The sequence below is a fragment of the Cherax quadricarinatus genome, chromosome 61, assembly GCF_038502225.1.
Source record: "Cherax quadricarinatus isolate ZL_2023a chromosome 61, ASM3850222v1, whole genome shotgun sequence".
Classification (NCBI taxonomy): domain Eukaryota; kingdom Metazoa; phylum Arthropoda; class Malacostraca; order Decapoda; family Parastacidae; genus Cherax; species Cherax quadricarinatus.
This window is the reverse complement of record NC_091352.1, coordinates 2,109,514-2,129,146: the sequence shown is the minus strand read 5'-3', so window position 1 is coordinate 2,129,146 and position 19,633 is coordinate 2,109,514. Positions and strand designations below refer to the sequence as shown.

Below are 19,633 nucleotides of genomic sequence, written 5' to 3'. Positions count from 1 at the left end.
ACTCTATGACCGCGGGTTCAATCCCGGCCGGGGGTATGGTTTATTTGCAATCGTGTCATTACGATTTCTTAAGACATACAAGGAAAGTTGTGTATAATAGAGGATTCAACAAGACGTTGACTTTGAAAGTTAGAAGTGAAATAGACAGTTTTAGCAGAAGACCAGTCAATAGGATGACTGTGATCTTTAACATGACAGAAAAGATATTTGTTGGTGTCAGCATGCCTATCACTTTTGAGCTCACTGAGTCTGTCAGAAAGAGAACAGCCAGCTTCTCCAAAGTACTGAAGAGGACAAGAGGACCCAGGTTCTCTACACATATGCTGCTATGTATGATAATCTATGTAACTGTATTTATGTATACTAGAATAAACTTATTCATTTACTTACTAAGAGGAACATGAAATAGAGTAGGTAAAGGACCCCAATGGAAATAAGTCACTCTGTCTGACTTTTTTGGGTTATCCTAGGTTCTCTACACATATGCTGCTATGTATGATAATTCTATGTAACTGTATTGTGTATACCTGAATAAATTTACTTACTTACTTACTTACTTAGACACCCAGGGCATCTACAGCGAGCGGGAGGAGAGGCGCGAACAAGATTAATGCGAAGGGTGTTAGTCTGGCGAAAAGTAAGTTTGATGTCTAAGGAACCGAGATAGTTGTTGAGACTAGAAACACTGGAAATATTGGGAAGGCAGAGAACAGGAGAGTTCACGGGAGTAGAGAGTTTGGGAGAGAAGAAAGTACGTTTAGCACGTGAGAAGGTAGAGTCTATGAAATGGGAAGGGCAGCCAAGACGAGAGAATGAATTACGAAGAGTGGAAACTTCCGAGTCAACTCATACAGAGTAAGCTAGCGGTACACTGTAGGGGAAGAGTACTGGGTTATTAAGTCTGGAAGGCTGATAACCCAGGGTAACCAAGACAAGCCAGGTGAAGACTACTGGGTTATTAACCCTTCAGGATACCCAAGACAAGTCAACTCTTGAGGGTTGATAACCCAGGATGCCCAAGACAAGCCAGGTGGCCTACACGTAAACCATAGCACCTTCCCCAGGATGCCACCCAAAACATTCTAATAACTCCTAGCTACCTATTAACTGCTAGGTGCGCAGGATCAAGAGGTTGCGAAAAACCTGCCCGTACATCTTGCTCGGCATAAGACTCAACCCCGTTGTTTTATCCTTAAAATAATAATATCTTTATTTATACAAGTACATGTACAAGGTATACAAGTACATGTACAAGGTATACAAGTACATGTACAAGGTATACAAGTACATGTACAAGGTATACAAGTACATGTACAAGGTATACAAGTACATGTACAAGGTATACAAGTACATGTACAAGGTATACAAGTATATGTACAAGGTATACAAGTAAATGTACAAGGTATACAGACCATAGTTGATATCAATGACGTACTACTATATATAAAGCCGCTTGTTATGCTGAGTATTTCGGGCAAATTAGGTCAGTTTTGTCCCAGAATGCGACCCACACCAGTCCACTAACACCCAGGTACCCATTTTACTAATGGGTGAATATAGACAACCAGTGTAAAGAAAAACGCCCAATGCTTCTAACCTCGCTGGGTATTGAATCAAGACACTTACCGTGTGAGGCCAGAGCTTTAGCCACCAGGCCACAGGGCACCGTTTACATGTGTCAGCTACCTAGTTATATTTTATCCGAGGCCATGTTAAGTAAGTAAGTAAGTAAGTAAGTTTATTCAGGTATACACAAATACAGTTACATAGAATTATCGTACATAGCAGCATATGTGTAGAGAACCTGGGATAACCCAAAAAAGTCAGACAGAGTGACTTATTTCCATTGGGGTCCTTTAATCAGTTATTTAATCAACCAGATACAAGTCGTGGTTTTTATGACCAGGCAAAACAGGCTGGAGGAGGTTAAATAGGCTTATTTAAGCACAGATATAAGTACAATTATAATTACATAGTATAAATTACCCAGGATAACTCCCCAAAAACTAAGACGTTCTTTGAAAGTTTATAATCACAACTTTTCATCATGTGACAAGAAGCATGCGTACCCAACCCCCGCCCCCCAAGAAAAAAAAATTCCCGGGATTAATCAAGGTAGAAGAGTGGATGAAGATCGGGTGAATGAAGGAGTCATGGTGGTGGGTGATGCAACTCTGTGAGGTATGTATGCAGACAGGAATATTCCACTCGTCTCCTTGCTATACTTTTAGATATCCCGGTCATCTCATCACAAACATCATAGTTTGCTTGATCATGTCTCATGCTGTGTGTCTTACACTGTCATGGAACACCTGGGGTGGATTTAACAAGTGGTACAAACATGTGCTGTGGTATAAAACAAATAATGACGCTTAGAACAAGAAAATATAAACTGGCATCATAGCATCATTAGTAACATATTGACCGGCAAGTGTGTGTAAGTACTACATATTAACTTATAAAACGTGAATAATGACTCGTACAACACACATATATAACCTGACGCACTTTAGTATTAATAAGTAACGTAGGTGGTAGGTTAGAGGATTATTATTGGTTCTGTAAGAGCGGTTAATGGCAACTAGAAGGCAGTGAAGGCAGCCAAGGCTTTATAAAGTGTGGTAGAGAAGGCTTGGGCGCAGTGCTCCCACCACCACTATATAGTGTACTGTGTCCTACAACACACTACATCTTTCTTTGTTATAAACAACAATGACATAGTTTGCAGTGACTGTTGTAGCAGTGGCCATAAAGGCGTGTACAAGCGTGTTTTACCTTCCTTAACCACGCCACCTCAGGATTTTTGCAAGGCGCGGAAGATTTAAATGTCTGTGGATAGACTTTGGGTCATCTCACAAGACAGTCAAGACGTCAAGTGCAACGTAAGTCAGGTCATGTTTGTTCTTGCTACTGCACGAATTTAAAGAGAGATTGTAGGTGTATTAATAGCTTATATTTTCGCTAGTTCATTGTGCTTTACAGGAATAAAATACGAGGAATGTATAACCCATGGTTCATGTATAACCCATGGTTCATGTATAACCCATGGTTTATGTGTAACTCATGGTTCATGTATAACCCATGGTTTATGTGTAACCCATGGTTCATGTATAACCCATGGTTCATGTGTAACCCATGGTTCATGTATAACCCATGGTTCATGTATAACCCATGGTTCATGTATAACCCATGGTTCATGTATAACCCATGGTTCATGTATAACCCATGGTTCATGTATAACCCATGGTTCATGTGTAACCCATGGTTCATGTATAACCCATGGTTCATGTATAACCCATGGTTCATGTATAACCCATGGTTCATGTATAACCCATGGTTCATGTATAACCCATGGTTCATGTATAACCCATGGTTCATGTATAACCCATGGTTCATGTATAACCCATGGTTTATGTGTAACTCATGGTTCATGTATAACCCATGGTTTATGTGTAACCCATGGTTCATGTATAACCCATGGTTCATGTATAACCCATGGTTCATGTATAACCCATGGTTCATGTATAACCCATGGTTTATGTGTAACCCATGGTTTATGTATAACCCATGGTTCATGTATAACCCATGGTTCATGTATAACCCATGGTTCATGTATAACCCATGGTTCATGTATAACCCATGGTTCATGTATAACCCATGGTTTATGTGTAACCCATGGTTCATGTATAACCCATGGTTTATGTGTAACCCATGGTTCATGTATAACCCATGGTTCATGTATAACCCATGGTTCATGTATAACCCATGGTTCATGTATAACCCATGGTTCATGTATAACCCATGGTTCATGTGTAACCCATGGTTCATGTATAACCCATGGTTCATGTATAACCCATGGTTCATGTATAACCCATGGTTCATGTATAACCCATGGTTCATGTATAACCCATGGTTCATGTATAACCCATGGTTCATGTATAACCCATGGTTTATGTATAACCCATGGTTCATGTATAACCCATGGTTCATGTATAACCCATGGTTCATGTATAACCCATGGTTCATGTAGAACCCATGGTTCATGTAGAACCCATGGTTCATGTAGAACCCATGGTTCATGTAGAACCCATGGTTCATGTAGAACCCATGGTTCATGTAGAACCCATGGTTCATGTATAACCCATGGTTTATGTATAACCCATGGTTCATGTATAACCCATGGTTCATGTATAACCCATGGTTCATGTATAACCCATGGTTCATGTATAACCCATGGTTCATGTATAACCCATGGTTCATGTATAACCCATGGTTTATGTATAACCCATGGTTTATGTATAACCCATGGTTCATGTATAACCCATGGTTCATGTATAACCCATGGTTCATGTATAACCCATGGTTCATGTATAACCCATGGTTTATGTATAACCCATGGTTCATGTATAACCCATGGTTCATGTATAACCCATGGTTCATGTATAACCCATGGTTTATGTATAACCCATGGTTCACGTATAACCCATGGTTCATGTATAACCCATGGTTTATGTATAACCCATGGTTCACGTATAACCCATGGTTCATGTATAACCCATGGTTCATGTAAGCTTATTTAGGTACAAATACACAAGTACAGTTATCATAGAGTAAATTACCCCCAAAAAAGTCAGACAGACTGACATATTTTTATTGCCACAGTCTACAAACACCTAACTTACATGGCTTTAATAATATCTTTATTTACTACCAGTACATGTACAAGGTATACAAGTACATGTACAAGGTCTACCAGTACATGTACAAGGTCTACCAGTACATGTACAAGGTCTACCAGTACATGTACAAGGTATACAGACCATAGCTGACATCAATAACATACTACTATATAGAAAGCCGTTTGTTATGCTGAGCAATTCGGGCAAATTAGGTCAGTGCCCCAGGATGCGACCCACACCAGTCCACTAACACCCAGGTACCCATTTTACTGATGGGGAACATAGACAACAGGTGGAAAGAAACACGTCCAATATTTCTACCTTGGCTGGGAATCGAACCCAGGCCCTCGCCGTGATTATCTTACAGTATAACTACGTTTTAACGTCATGACATATAACCATTGTATTCCTGTAATTATATCTTTGATACAAACATTTCTATACGTAATTTGGGTAAGGTTAGTTTAGCAGTGACACGAGCGGCTTGTAGGCAGGTCAAACTTGTTGAATTTTGGTGTTTCTGATCCGTAGACTATCATGGCCTGACCTTTCGTTAGGCCAGGTCGCACTTGAGTTTACTAGGCTATTAACCTCTTGAAGGTCATTTCTCCCCAACGCCAGGTTATCGGATCAGGCCTCGCTAGCTTGGTCAGTCAAGCTATTGTTGCTGGCGTAACACACTAACAAACTATATATATACATTTTTTTTAACAAGTCGGCCGTCTCCCACCGAGGCAGGGTGACCCAAAAAGAAAGAAAATCCCCAAAAAGAAAATACTTTCATCATCATTCAACACTTTCACCACACTCACACATAATCACTATTTTTGCAGAGGTGCTCAGAATACAACAGTCTAGAAGCATACACATATAAAGATACACAACATATCCCTCCAAACTGCCAATATCCCAAACCCCTCCTTTAAAGTGCAGGCATTGTACTTCCCATTTCCAGGACTCAAGTCCGACTATATGAAAATAACCGGTTTCCCTGAATCCCTTCACTAAATATTACCCTGCTCACACTCCAACAGCTCGTCAGGTCCGAAGTACCATTCGTCCCCATTCACTCCTATCTAACATGCTCGTGCACGCCTGCTGGAAGTCCAAGCCCCTCGCCCACAAAACCTCCTTTACCCCCTCCCTCCAACCTTTTCGAGGACGACCCCTACCCCGCCTTCCTTTCCCTACAGATTTATACGCTCTCCATGTCATTCTACTTTGATCCATTCTCTCTAAATGACCAAACCACCTCAACAACCATTCTTTAGCCCTCTGACTAATACTTTTATTAACTTCACACCTTCTAATTTCCACACTCCGAATTTTCTGCATAATATTCACACACACACATACCTCCCACACCATGGGATGTGGGAGGGGAAGCTTCATCTCAAGATCTTTCACGCGTCTCTGCGTTATCAGGAGCTATGCAGTGTTACAAGTACAGCAATAGATGGATTGAGAAAGTTTTCTCAGATGAAAGGTAAAGTGTACGTACACAGTGTTCAAGTACACTCTTGAGTGTACGTACAGTGTTCAAGTACACTCTTGAGTGTACGTACAGTGTTCAAGTACACTCTTGAGTGTACGTACAGTGTTCAAGTACACTCTTGAGTGTACGTACACAGTGTTCAAGTACACTCTTGAGTGTACGTACAGTGTTCAAGTACACTCTTGAGTGTACGTACACAGTGTTCAAGTACACTCTTGAGTGTACGTACAGTGTTCAAGTACACTCTTGAGTGTACGTACAGTGTTCAAGTACACTCTTGAGTGTACGTACAGTGTTCAAGTACACTCTTGAGTGTACGTACAGTGTTCAAGTACACTCTTGAGTGTACGTACAGTGTTCAAGTACACGCTTGAGTGTACGTACACAGTGTTCAAGTACACTCTTGAGTGTACGTACAGTGTTCAAGTACACTCTTGAGTGTACGTACACAGTGTTCAAGTACACTCTTGAGTGTACGTACACAGTGTTCAAGTACACTCTTGAGTGTACGTACAGTGTTCAAGTACACTCTTGAGTGTACGTACAGTGTTCAAGTACACTCTTGAGTGTACGTACAGTGTTCAAGTACACTCTTGAGTGTACGTACAGTGTTCAAGTACACTCTTGAGTGTACGTACACAGTGTTCAAGTACACTCTTGAGTGTACGTACACAGTGTTCAAGTACACTCTTGAGTGTACGTACACAGTGTTCAAGTACACTCTTGAGTGTACGTACACAGTGTTCAAGTACACTCTTGAGTGTACGTACACAGTGTTGGAGTACACTGGAGTGTACGTACACAGTGTTGGAGTACACTGGAGTGTACGTACACAGTGTTGGAGTACACTGGAGTGTACGTACACAGTGTTGGAGTACACTGGAGTGTACGTACACAGTGTTGGAGTACACTCTTGAGTGTACGTACACAGTGTTCAAGTACACTCTTGAGTGTACGTACACAGTGTTCAAGTACACTCTTGAGTGTACGTACACAGTGTTCAAGTACACTCTTGAGTGTACGTACACAGTGTTCAAGTACACTCTTGAGTGTACGTACACAGTGTTCAAGTACACTCTTGAGTGTACATACACAGTGTTCAAGTACACTCTTGAGTGTACGTACACAGTGTTCAAGTACACTCTTGAGTGTACATACACAGTGTTCAAGTACACTCTTGAGTGTACGTACAGTGTTCAAGTACACTCTTGAGTGTACGTACACAGTGTTCAAGTACACTCTTGAGTGTACGTACACAGTGTTCAAGTACACTCTTGAGTGTACGTACACAGTGTTCAAGTACACTCTTGAGTGTACGTACACAGTGTTCAAGTACACTCTTGAGTGTACGTACACAGTGTTCAAGTACACTTTTGAAGTGTATTATATACTATATACAGTGTGTTATATACTATATACAGTGTATTATATACTATATACAGTGTATTATATACTATATACAGTGTATTATATACTATATACAGTGTATTATATACTATATACAGTGTGTTATATACTATATACAGTGTATTATATACTATATACAGTGTATTATATACTATATACAGTGTATTATATACTATATACAGTGTGTTATATACTATATACAGTGTATTATATACTATATACAGTGTATTATATACTATATACAGTGTATTATATACTATATACAGTGTATTATATACTATATACAGTGTGTTATATATACACTATACAGTGTATTATATACTATATACAGTGTATTATATACTATATACAGTGTATTATATACTATATACATTATATACTATATACAGTGTATTATATACTATATACAGTGTATTATATACTATATACAGTGTATTATATACTATATACAGTGTATTATATACTATATACAGTGTATTATATACTATATACAGTGTATTATATACTATATACAGTGTATTATATACTATATACAGTGTATTATATACTATATACAGTGTATTATATACTATATACAGTGTATTATATACTATATACAGTGTATTATATACTATATACAGTGTATTATATACTATATACAGTGTACAGTGTATTATATACTATATACAGTGTATTATATACTATATACAGTGTGTTATATACTATATACAGTGTATTATATACTATATACAGTGTATTATATACTATATACAGTGTGTTATATACTATATACAGTGTATTATATACTATATACAGTGTATTATATACTATATACAGTGTATTATATACTATATACAGTGTGTTATATACTATATACAGTGTTATATACTATATACAGTGTTATATACTATATACAGTGTATTATATACTATATACAGTGTGTTATATACTATATACAGTGTTATATACTATATACAGTGTTATATACTATATACAGTGTATTATATACTATATACAGTGTGTTATATACTATATACAGTGTATTATATACTATATACAGTGTGTTATATACTATATGCAGTGTGTTATATACTATATACAGTGTGTTATATACTATATACAGTGTTATATACTATATACAGTGTATTATATACTATATACAGTGTGTTATATACTATATACAGTGTGTTATATACTATATACAGTGTATTATATACTATATACAGTGTGTTATATACTATATACAGTGTATTATATACTATATACAGTGTGTTATATACTATATACAGTGTGTTATATACTATATACAGTGTTATATACTATATACAGTGTGTTATATACTATATACAGTGTGTTATATACTATATACAGTGTGTTATATACTATATACAGTGTGTTATATACTATATACAGTGTATTATATACTATATACAGTGTGTTATATACTATATACAGTGTATTATATACTATATACAGTGTGTTATATACTATATACAGTGTATTATATACTATATACAGTGTGTTATATACTATATACAGTGTATTATATACTATATACAGTGTGTTATATACTATATACAGTGTATTATATACTATATACAGTGTGTTATATACTATATACAGTGTGTTATATACTATATACAGTGTATTATATACTATATACAGTGTGTTATATACTATATACAGTGTATTATATACTATATACAGTGTGTTATATACTATATACAGTGTATTATATACTATATACAGTGTGTTATATACTATATACAGTGTATTATATACTATATACAGTGTGTTATATACTATATACAGTGTGTTATATACTATATACAGTGTATTATATACTATATACAGTGTGTTATATACTATATAGTGTGTTATATACTATATACAGTGTATTATATACTATATACAGTGTGTTATATACTATATACAGTGTATTATATACTATATACAGTGTGTTATATACTATATACAGTGTGTTATATACTATATACAGTGTATTATATACTATATACAGTGTGTTATATACTATATACAGTGTTATATACTATATACAGTGTATTATATACTATATACAGTGTGTTATATACTATATACAGTGTTATATACTATATACAGTGTATTATATACTATATACAGTGTTATATACTATATACAGTGTATTATATACTATATACAGTGTATTATATACTATATACAGTGTATTATATACTATATACAGTGTTATATACTATATACAGTGTGTTATATACTATATACAGTGTTATATACTATATACAGTGTGTTATATACTATATACAGTGTTATATACTATATACAGTGTGTTATATACTATATACAGTGTTATATACTATATACAGTGTATTATATACTATATACAGTGTGTTATATACTATATACAGTGTTATATACTATATACAGTGTATTATATACTATATACAGTGTTATATACTATATACAGTGTATTATATACTATATACAGTGTATTATATACTATATACAGTGTATTATATACTATATACAGTGTATTATATACTATATACAGTGTTATATACTATATACAGTGTGTTATATACTATATACAGTGTTATATACTATATACAGGGTGTTATATACTATATACAGTGTATTATATACTATATACAGTGTATTATATACTATATACAGTGTTATATACTATATACAGTGTATTATATACTATATACAGTGTATTATATACTATATACAGTGTATTATATACTATATACAGTGTTATATACTATATACAGTGTGTTATATACTATATACAGTGTGTTATATACTATATACAGTGTGTTATATACTATATACAGTGTATTATATACTATATACAGTGTATTATATACTATATACAGTGTGTTATATACTATATACAGTGTGTTATATACTATATACAGTGTGTTATATACTATATACAGTGTGTTATATACTATATACAGTGTTATATACTATATACAGTGTTATATACTATATACAGTGTATTATATACTATATACAGTGTGTTATATATTATATACAGTGTATTATATACTATATACAGTGTGTTATATACTATATACAGTGTATTATATACTATATACAGTGTGTTATATACTATATACAGTGTATTTTATTCTATACAGTGTATATTATTCTATACACAGTGTATATTATTCTATACACAGTGTATATTATTCTATACACAGTGTATATTATTCTATACACAGTGTATATTATTCTATACACAGTGTATTTTATTCTATACACAGTGTATATTATTCTATACAGTGTATATTATTCTATACACAGTGTATATTATTCTATACAGTGTATATTATTCTATACACAGTGTATATTATTCTATACACAGTGTATTTTATTCTATACACAGTGTATATTATTCTATACACAGTGTATATTATTCTATACACAGTGTATATTATTCTATACAGTGTATATTATTCTATACAGTGTATATTATTCTATACACAGTGTATTTTATTCTATACACAGTGTATATTATTCTATACACAGTGTATTTTATTCTATACACAGTGTATATTATTCTATACACAGTGTATTTTATTCTATACACAGTGTATATTATTCTATACACAGTGTATTTTATTCTATACACAGTGTATATTATTCTATACACAGTGTATATTATTCTATATAGTGTATATTATTCTATACACAGTGTATTTTATTCTATACACAGTGTATATTATTCTATACACAGTGTATATTATTCTATACACAGTGTATATTATTCTATACAGTGTATATTATTCTATACACAGTGTATTTTATTCTATACACAGTGTATATTATTCTATACACAGTGTATTTTATTCTATACACAGTGTATATTATTCTATACACAGTGTATATTATTCTATACAGTGTATATTATTCTATACACAGTGTATTTTATTCTATACACAGTGTATATTATTCTATACACAGTGTATTTTATTCTATACACAGTGTATATTATTCTATACACAGTGTATATTATTCTATACACAGTGTATATTATTCTATACAGTGTATATTATTCTATACACAGTGTATATTATTCTACACAGTGTATATTATTCTACACAGTGTATATTATTCTATACAGTGTATATTATTCTATATACAGTGTATATTATTCTATACACAGTGTATATTATTCTATACAGTGTATATTATTCTATACACAGTGTATATTATTCTATACACAGTGTATATTATTCTATACACAGTGTATATTATTCTACACAGTGTATTTCAGTTTCTGCTACTTTGTTTTATAGATAATGTGAAGTTCAATGAGCTTTTATGCTTTTGGGGTAGAGGTCACAACCGAAAGGATCCGGGCTCAGTCCTGGGTGGGGCGAGGGTAGTTCAAACCGAGGAGGTAGTTGACTTTTATGGGTGGCATCCTGGGGGAGGACCTAACATAGACCACAGTGGAGACAAGCCACACTGCTCGGCTTTCTTGGCTTGTTTTGGGTTGCTAATTACCAGGAAAATCGTTGTTTTTTTCTCAAGTATTTATTTTCCTTATTACTGTGCTGACTCGAGTCTTGTAATTCCCACTTTATAGTGTTCAGGTAATTTAAGTATTTATATGATCATTTTCATTGGTGTCTAATGGTTTAGACTGTTTCTTGAATTGTTTTTTGTCTAACAATTCAAGGAGCCGAATTGAGTGTCCGGGTTCGATGCCCAGCGGGGGTAGAAACATTAGGCGTGTTTCCTTACACTGGTTGTCTATGTTCACCCATCAGTAAAATGGGTACCTGGGTGTTAGTGGACTGGTGTGGGTCACATCCTGGGTGTTAGTGGACTGGTGTGGGTCGCATCCTGGGTGTTAGTGGACTGGTGTGGGTCACATCATGGGTGTTAGTGGACTGGTGTGGGTCGCATCCTGGGTGTTAGTGGACTGGTGTGGGTCGCATCCTGGGTGTTAGTGGACTGGTGTGGGTCGCATCCTGGGTGTTAGTGGACTAGTGTGGGTCACATCCTGGGTGTTAGTGGACTGGTGTGGGTCGCATCCTGGGACAAAACTGACCTAACTTGCGGGAAATGCTCAGCATAACAAGGGGCTTTCTATGTAGTAGTATGTCATTGATGTCAGCTATGGTGTGTATACCTTGTACATGTACTTGTATACCTTGTACATGTACTTGTATACCTTGTACATGTACTTGTATACCTTGTACATATACTTGTATACCTTGTACATGTACTTGTATACCTTGTACATGTACTTGTATACCTTGTACATGTACTTGTATACCTTGTACATGTACTTGTATACCTTGTACATGTACTTGTATACCTTGTACATGTACTTGTATACCTTGTACATGTACTTGTATACCTTGTACATGTACTTGTATACCTTGTACATGTACTTGTATACCTTGTACATGTACTTGTATACCTTGTACATGTACTTGCATACCTTGTACATGTACTTGTATACCTTGTACATGTACTTGTATACCTTGTACATGTACTTGTATACCTTGTACATGTACTTGTATACCTTGTACATGTACTTGTATACCTTGTACATGTACTTGTATACCTTGTACATGTACTTGTATACCTTGTACATGTACTTGTATACCTTGTACATGTACTTGTAGAAATAATTATATATTATTATTATATCGATGAAAGTTAAAATAATGCTGGGAGAATTGTTCAGAAAAATTCGATTTCTTGGCTTTCTAGGGAAATCGATTGATAAATAAGCTGAGGGATGAGTTAAATTTTTTTTTCCTAAGTAACCTACACATATTCTGTCGTGTATGATTATTTATGTAACTGTATTTGTGTGTACCTGTACCTGAATAAACTTATTGTTCATGTACTACTATACTGGAATACTTGACACTGCTCGTGAACTACACTGGAACACTTATTTAACCTTTCTTACCTCTCTCTCTCTCTCTCTCTCTCTCTCTCTCTCTCTCTCTCTCTCTCTCTCTCTCTCTCTCTCTCCACAAGTTTTCTTACCTCTCCATGCCACCGCATTCCTCCCCCTCCCATGTTCTTACCATCGTTCTTGCGGACCAGGTAACATGCATCTTCTAGTGTATACTGAAGACTGCTTCATACAGTCAGTGCTTGTACATGCAGAGATACATACAGTCAGTGCTTGTACATGCAGAGATACATACAGTCAGTGCTTGTACATGCAGAGATACATACAGTCAGTGCTTGTACATGCAGAGATACATACAGTCAGTGCTTGAGTATCCGTGGTTTGATCCCCGGCAAGAGTGGAAACACTGGGCGTGTTTCCCTACACTTGTTGTCCCGTTCACTTAGCAAACAAGTAGGTACCTGGGTGTTAGTTGACTGGTGTGGGTGGCATCCTGGGGGACAAGCTTGAAGGACCACAATGGAAATCAGACACAGTCCCTCGATGATGCACAGACTTTCTTCAGTTATCCTGGGTGGCTAACCCTCTGGGGTTAAAAATCCCAACAAAATCTCTCTTCTTTCTACAGATATTATTTTCCTTAAGTATTTCTTCGTACCAGAATTAGCGTTCGTTTTCTATGCAAGATTTCTTCTTTCGTTTTCTCTAAGGGATTTTTGTGTTTGGAATTGATAGCCAGTGTTATGCTGTTTATCTGCATTGTCTTATCTAGAGTGTGTTTAGGTGTTTTTTTAATGTGGGTTATGTATTAGCTCAGTGGTAGCGTGTTCGGCTCACAACCTAAGGACCCGGGTTCAGTCTTGGGTTCTTGAGAGAAACAGAAAAGCCTATACCAAAATTATTGTTGGTAAAATGCTAGTGATGGAATGCCTGAGGGGGTTGGGGGAGATAATCAGGTTTGACCCAAGGCAGGGAAAGCTTGGATCAAGAGCCCCTCCGGCCATCAGCCTTGATGGAGAGACACAGGATATATGAGGCATGTGATACACACAGGATACACACGTGACACAGGATACATACGTGACACAGGATACACGTGACACAGGATACATATGTGACACAGGATACACATGTGACACAGAATACACATGTGACTCAGGATACACACGTGACACAGGATACATATGTGACACAGGATACACATGTGACACAGGATACACACGTGACACAAGATACACAAGTGACAGGATACACACGTGACACAGGATATACACGTGACAGGATACACACGTGACACAGGATACACACGTGACAGGATACACACGTGACACATTATACACACGTGACAGGATACACACGTGACACAGGATACGCACGTGACACAGAATACGCACGAGACACAGGCAGGATACACACGTGACACAGACAGGATACACACGTGACGCTGGTCAGAGAAATAGCAAGCATCGAACTTAAGCTAAAGGAATCTTATAGGAGTCAGGAATCGCGGGAAGAACTAAAAGCCATAAATGAAATCGAAAGAAACCCAAAGTATTTCTTCTCCTATGCCAAATCAAAGTCGAGAACAACGTCCAGTATTGGGCCCCTACTTAAACAAGATGGGTCCTACACAGATGACAGCAAGGAAATGAGTGAGCTACTCAAGTCCCAATATGACTCAGTTTTTAGCAAGCCGCTAACCAGACTGAGAGTCGAAGATCAAAATGAATTTTTTATGAGAGAGCCACAAAATTTTATTAACACAAGCCTATCCGATGTTATCCTGACGCCAAATGACTTCGAACAGGCGATAAATGACATGCCCATGCACTCTGCCCCAGGGCCAGACTCATGGAACTCTGTGTTCATCAAGAACTGCAAGAAGCCCCTATCACGAGCCTTTTCCATCCTATGGAGAGGGAGCATGGACACGGGGGTCGTCCCACAGTTACTAAAAACAACAGACATAGCCCCACTCCACAAAGGGGGCAGTAAAGCAACAGCAAAGAACTACAGACCAATAGCACTAACATCCCATATCATAAAAATCTTTGAAAGGGTCCTAAGAAGCAAGATCACCACCCATCTAGAAACCCATCAGTTACACAACCCAGGGCAACATGGGTTTAGAACAGATCGCTCCTGTCTGTCTCAACTATTGGATCACTACGACAAGGTCCTAAATGCACTAGAAGACAAAAAGAATGCAGATGTAATATATACAGACTTTGCAAAAGCCTTCGACAAGTGTGACCATGGCGTAATAGCGCACAAAATGCGTGCTAAAGGAATAACAGGAAAAGTCGGTCGATGGATCTATAATTTCCTCACTAACAGAACACAGAGAGTAGTCGTCAACAGAGTAAAGTCCGAGGCAGCTACGGTGAAAAGCTCTGTTCCACAAGGCACAGTACTCGCTCCCATCTTGTTCCTCATCCTCATATCCGACATAGACAAGGATGTCAGCCACAGCACCGTGTCTTCCTTTGCTGATGACACCCGAATCTGCATGACAGTGTCTTCCATTGCAGACACTGCAAGGCTCCAGGCGGACATCAACCAAATCTTTCAGTGGGCTGCAGAAAACAATATGAAGTTCAACGATGAGAAATTTCAATTACTCAGATATGGTAAACACGAGGAAATTAAATCTTCATCAGAGTACAAAACAAATTCTGGCCACAAAATAGAGCGAAACACCAACGTCAAAGACCTGGGAGTGATCATGTCGGAGGATCTCACCTTCAAGGACCATAACATTGTATCAATCGCATCTGCTAGAAAAATGACAGGATGGATAATGAGAACCTTCAAAACTAGGGAGGCCAAGCCCATGATGACACTCTTCAGGTCACTTGTTCTATCTAGGCCGGAATATTGCTGCACACTAACAGCACCTTTCAAGGCAGGTGAAATTGCTGACCTAGAAAATGTACAGAGAACTTTCACGGCGCGCATAACGGAGATAAAACACTTCAATTACTGGGAGCGCTTGAGGTTCCTAAACCTGTATTCCCTGGAACGCAGGCGGGAGAGATACATGATTATATACACCTGGAAAATCCTAGAGGGACTAGTACCGAACTTGCACACGAAAATCACTCACTACGAAAGCAAAAGACTTGGCAGACGATGCAACATCCCTCCAATGAAAAGCAGGGTGTCACTAGCACGTTAAGAGACCATACAATAAGTGTCAGGGGCCCGAGACTGTTCAACAGCCTCCCAGCATACATAAGGGGGATTACCAACAGATCCCTGGCAGTCTTCAAGCTGGCACTGGACAAGCACCTAAAGTCGGTTCCTGACCAGCCAGGCTGTGGCTCGTACGTTGGTTTGCGTGCAGCCAGCCGCAACAGCCTGGTTGATCAGGCTCTGATCCACCAGGAGGCCTGGTCACAGACCGGGCCGCGGGGGCGTTGACCCCCGGAGCTCTCTCCAGGTAAACTGATGACTGGTGTACCGTTAGCTACAGTAACTAAGATAACGAGGTACAGTACCAGCTACGTGGTACATGTGTACCAATAAGATAACGAGGTACAGTACCAGCTACGTGGTACATGTGTACCAAGAAAATATTGTTATCTGTGTTACATCGCGTGTACGTGAATCACGTGACATCATTCTTTAACCTACATGACTTAATATTTTTAGACTTCTAATATAATCAATTACATTTTAGTCAGTAATTATATTTTGATATTTTAGGTTTTAATTATATTAAAGCATAATAATAATCATAATGACTATATTTAGATTAATAAGTGTGTGTGTGTACTCACCTAATTGTGGTTGCAGGGGTCGAGACTCAGCTCCTGGTCCCGCCTCTTCACTGATCGCTACTAGGTCCTCTCCCTCTCTGCTTCCTGAGCTTTGTCACACCTCTTCTTAAAACTATGTATAGTTCCTGCCTCCACTACTTCACTTCCTAGGCTATTCCACTTCCTGACGACTCTATGACTGTGTGTGTGTGTGTGTGTGTGTGTGTGTGTGTGTGTGTATGTGTGTGTGTGTGTGTGTGTGTGTGTGTGTGTGTTAGTTATCATTCTGTCCTAGGCAAATGTCGATTAGACACTTGGCGTGTTGTATATAAGTGTGTGTGTGTGTGTGTGTGTGTGAGTGTGTGTGTGTGTGTGTGTGTGTGTATGTGTGTGTGTGTGTGTGTGTGTGTGTGTGTGTGTGTGTGTGTGTGTGTGTGTGTGTGTGTGTGTGTGTATGTGTGTGTGTGTGTGTGTGTGTGTGTGTGTGTGTGTGTGTGTGTGTGTGTGTTAGTTACCATTCTGTCCTAGGCAAATGTCGATTAGACACTTGGCGTGTTGTATATAAGTGTGTGTGTGTGTGTGTGTGTGTGTGGTTCACTGGGGTTTAAAATGGCTGCAACATCACATGTGTTTTCACGTATGTTTTCCCAGGTTTACAAACATATTACCATGTTACTTACCCAGTAACCTTGAGATGTTTACGCTGCTGCATATATAAATACTTCCACTTTACATACAGGTTTCTTCACGCTGTATAGAGGAAGTGTTGCCTGTCCGGTCCACCTTGTACCAACACAATAATAAAGAATATCATCAGTCTTGTCTGGCAGGGAGACAGACAGTCGTCTCCAAAAAAAACATTGATCACTAATATTTTGATTTCGACTTTCTTATAGGTTTATACAATTTAACATCGTGTATGTTAAAATGATAATAATAACGAAGATACATGGTCCAGGAATAATTTATTCTGCCTTCGATTTACTTTCAAAGTTACATATTTTAATAAGTAAGTTTGATAATCTGGGAGTCAAGTGTGTGTTGAAAATAATAGTTGAAGTGGATATCTAATGGTTATAATCATAACCATGATTTTCAAAGGGGTGGAGGGGTAAGCCAGTGGAAGGCCTCGGTCAGATGACCAAAAGCTCCAGCTATGGGTCATCATATGACTAAGACCCGCGTCAGGAAACACTTGCGCTGTGTCCTGGCAAACATTACCTAACCTAACCTGCACGGGGGTACACTGACAAGTGTATTTCTCTCAGTGTATGCATTTGTCTTTATTTTAGTATTATTCTCTGGTGGTGAAGGAGTTTAGTGCAGCCTTAATGACCTTAGTGTAGTCAATAAGCTTGAAACCTCATCAACCAACTGGATGAATCATGATCACGGTGTCTTGATGGTGGGCGATGATCATAGTATATTGATGGTGGGTGGTGATCACAGTGAATTGATAGTAGGTGGTGATCACAGTGTACAGTAGTGAGTCATGGTTCTCAAGACATGATAAGTTATCTGACGGTATATGGCACTGCGAGTGCCATGAGTTGTGCTGTTGTTAGGCTTACTAGCTGTCTACGTGGGTCAGGGTGCCAGTGTGGATGGACTGGTTACTTTGGTGACACTAGATAGGTTAGCTAACTTCAGTAGCACCTAGTGACAATATTACTGTTGGAGGACGCTACACACACCTGGTTAATCATTTGTGTAATTATCCAGTATGATGTGGACAGGTGTCTGCCTCCTGGTGGATTTTGGCGTCTCCTTGAGTAGGCCCAGCTGCTGCAGTAGGCCTAGTGACCCACCTGCCGCAGTAGGCTTAGTGATCCACCTACCGCAGTAGGCCTAGTGACCCAGCCGTTTCTGCAGGCCAGCTGCTGCAGTAGGCTTATTACAAGCTAGCACGTTGCATTGTAACGGTGGGCACCAACGATGCATTGTTTATGTTGCATCATTGTTGACGTCTCAGGGAACACGTGTCAGTGGTATGTGTAACAGTCATTGTTGACGTCTCAGGGAACACGTGCCAGTGGTATGTGTAACAGTCATTGTTGACGTCTCAGGGAACACCTGTCAGTGGTATGTGTAACAGTCATTGTTGACGTCTCAGGGAACACCTGTCAGTGGTATGTGTAACAGTCATTGTTGACGTCTCAGGGAACACCTGTCAGTGGTATGTGTAACAGTCATTGTTGACGTCTCAGGGAACACGTGCCAGTGGTATGTGTAACAGTCATTGTTGACGTCTCAGGGAACACATGTCAGTGGTATGTGTAACAGTCATTGTTGACGTCTCAGGGAACACGTGCCAGTGGTATGTGTAACAGTCATTGTTGACGTCTCAGGGAACACCTGTCAGTGGTATGTGTAACAGTCATTGTTGACGTCTCAGGGAACACGTGCCAGTGGTATGTGTAAC

At 37.8% G+C, this 19,633-nt stretch overlaps 1 protein-coding gene across 2 annotated transcripts in view; it reads left to right on the top strand.

Moving 5' to 3' along the window:
* The first annotated feature begins 2,624 nt into the window (after positions 1-2,624).
* The window catches only part of LOC128699425 (sestrin-2), a 149,504-nt gene continuing 132,495 nt past the window's right edge, over positions 2,625-19,633 (top strand). For both annotated transcript variants that reach the window (XM_053792126.2, XM_053792127.2), the window contains exon 1: positions 2,625-2,882. In XM_053792126.2, the coding sequence (XP_053648101.1) occupies positions 2,826-2,882 (57 nt within the window). In that variant the 5' untranslated portion in view covers positions 2,625-2,825. The remainder of the gene's footprint in view (positions 2,883-19,633) is intronic.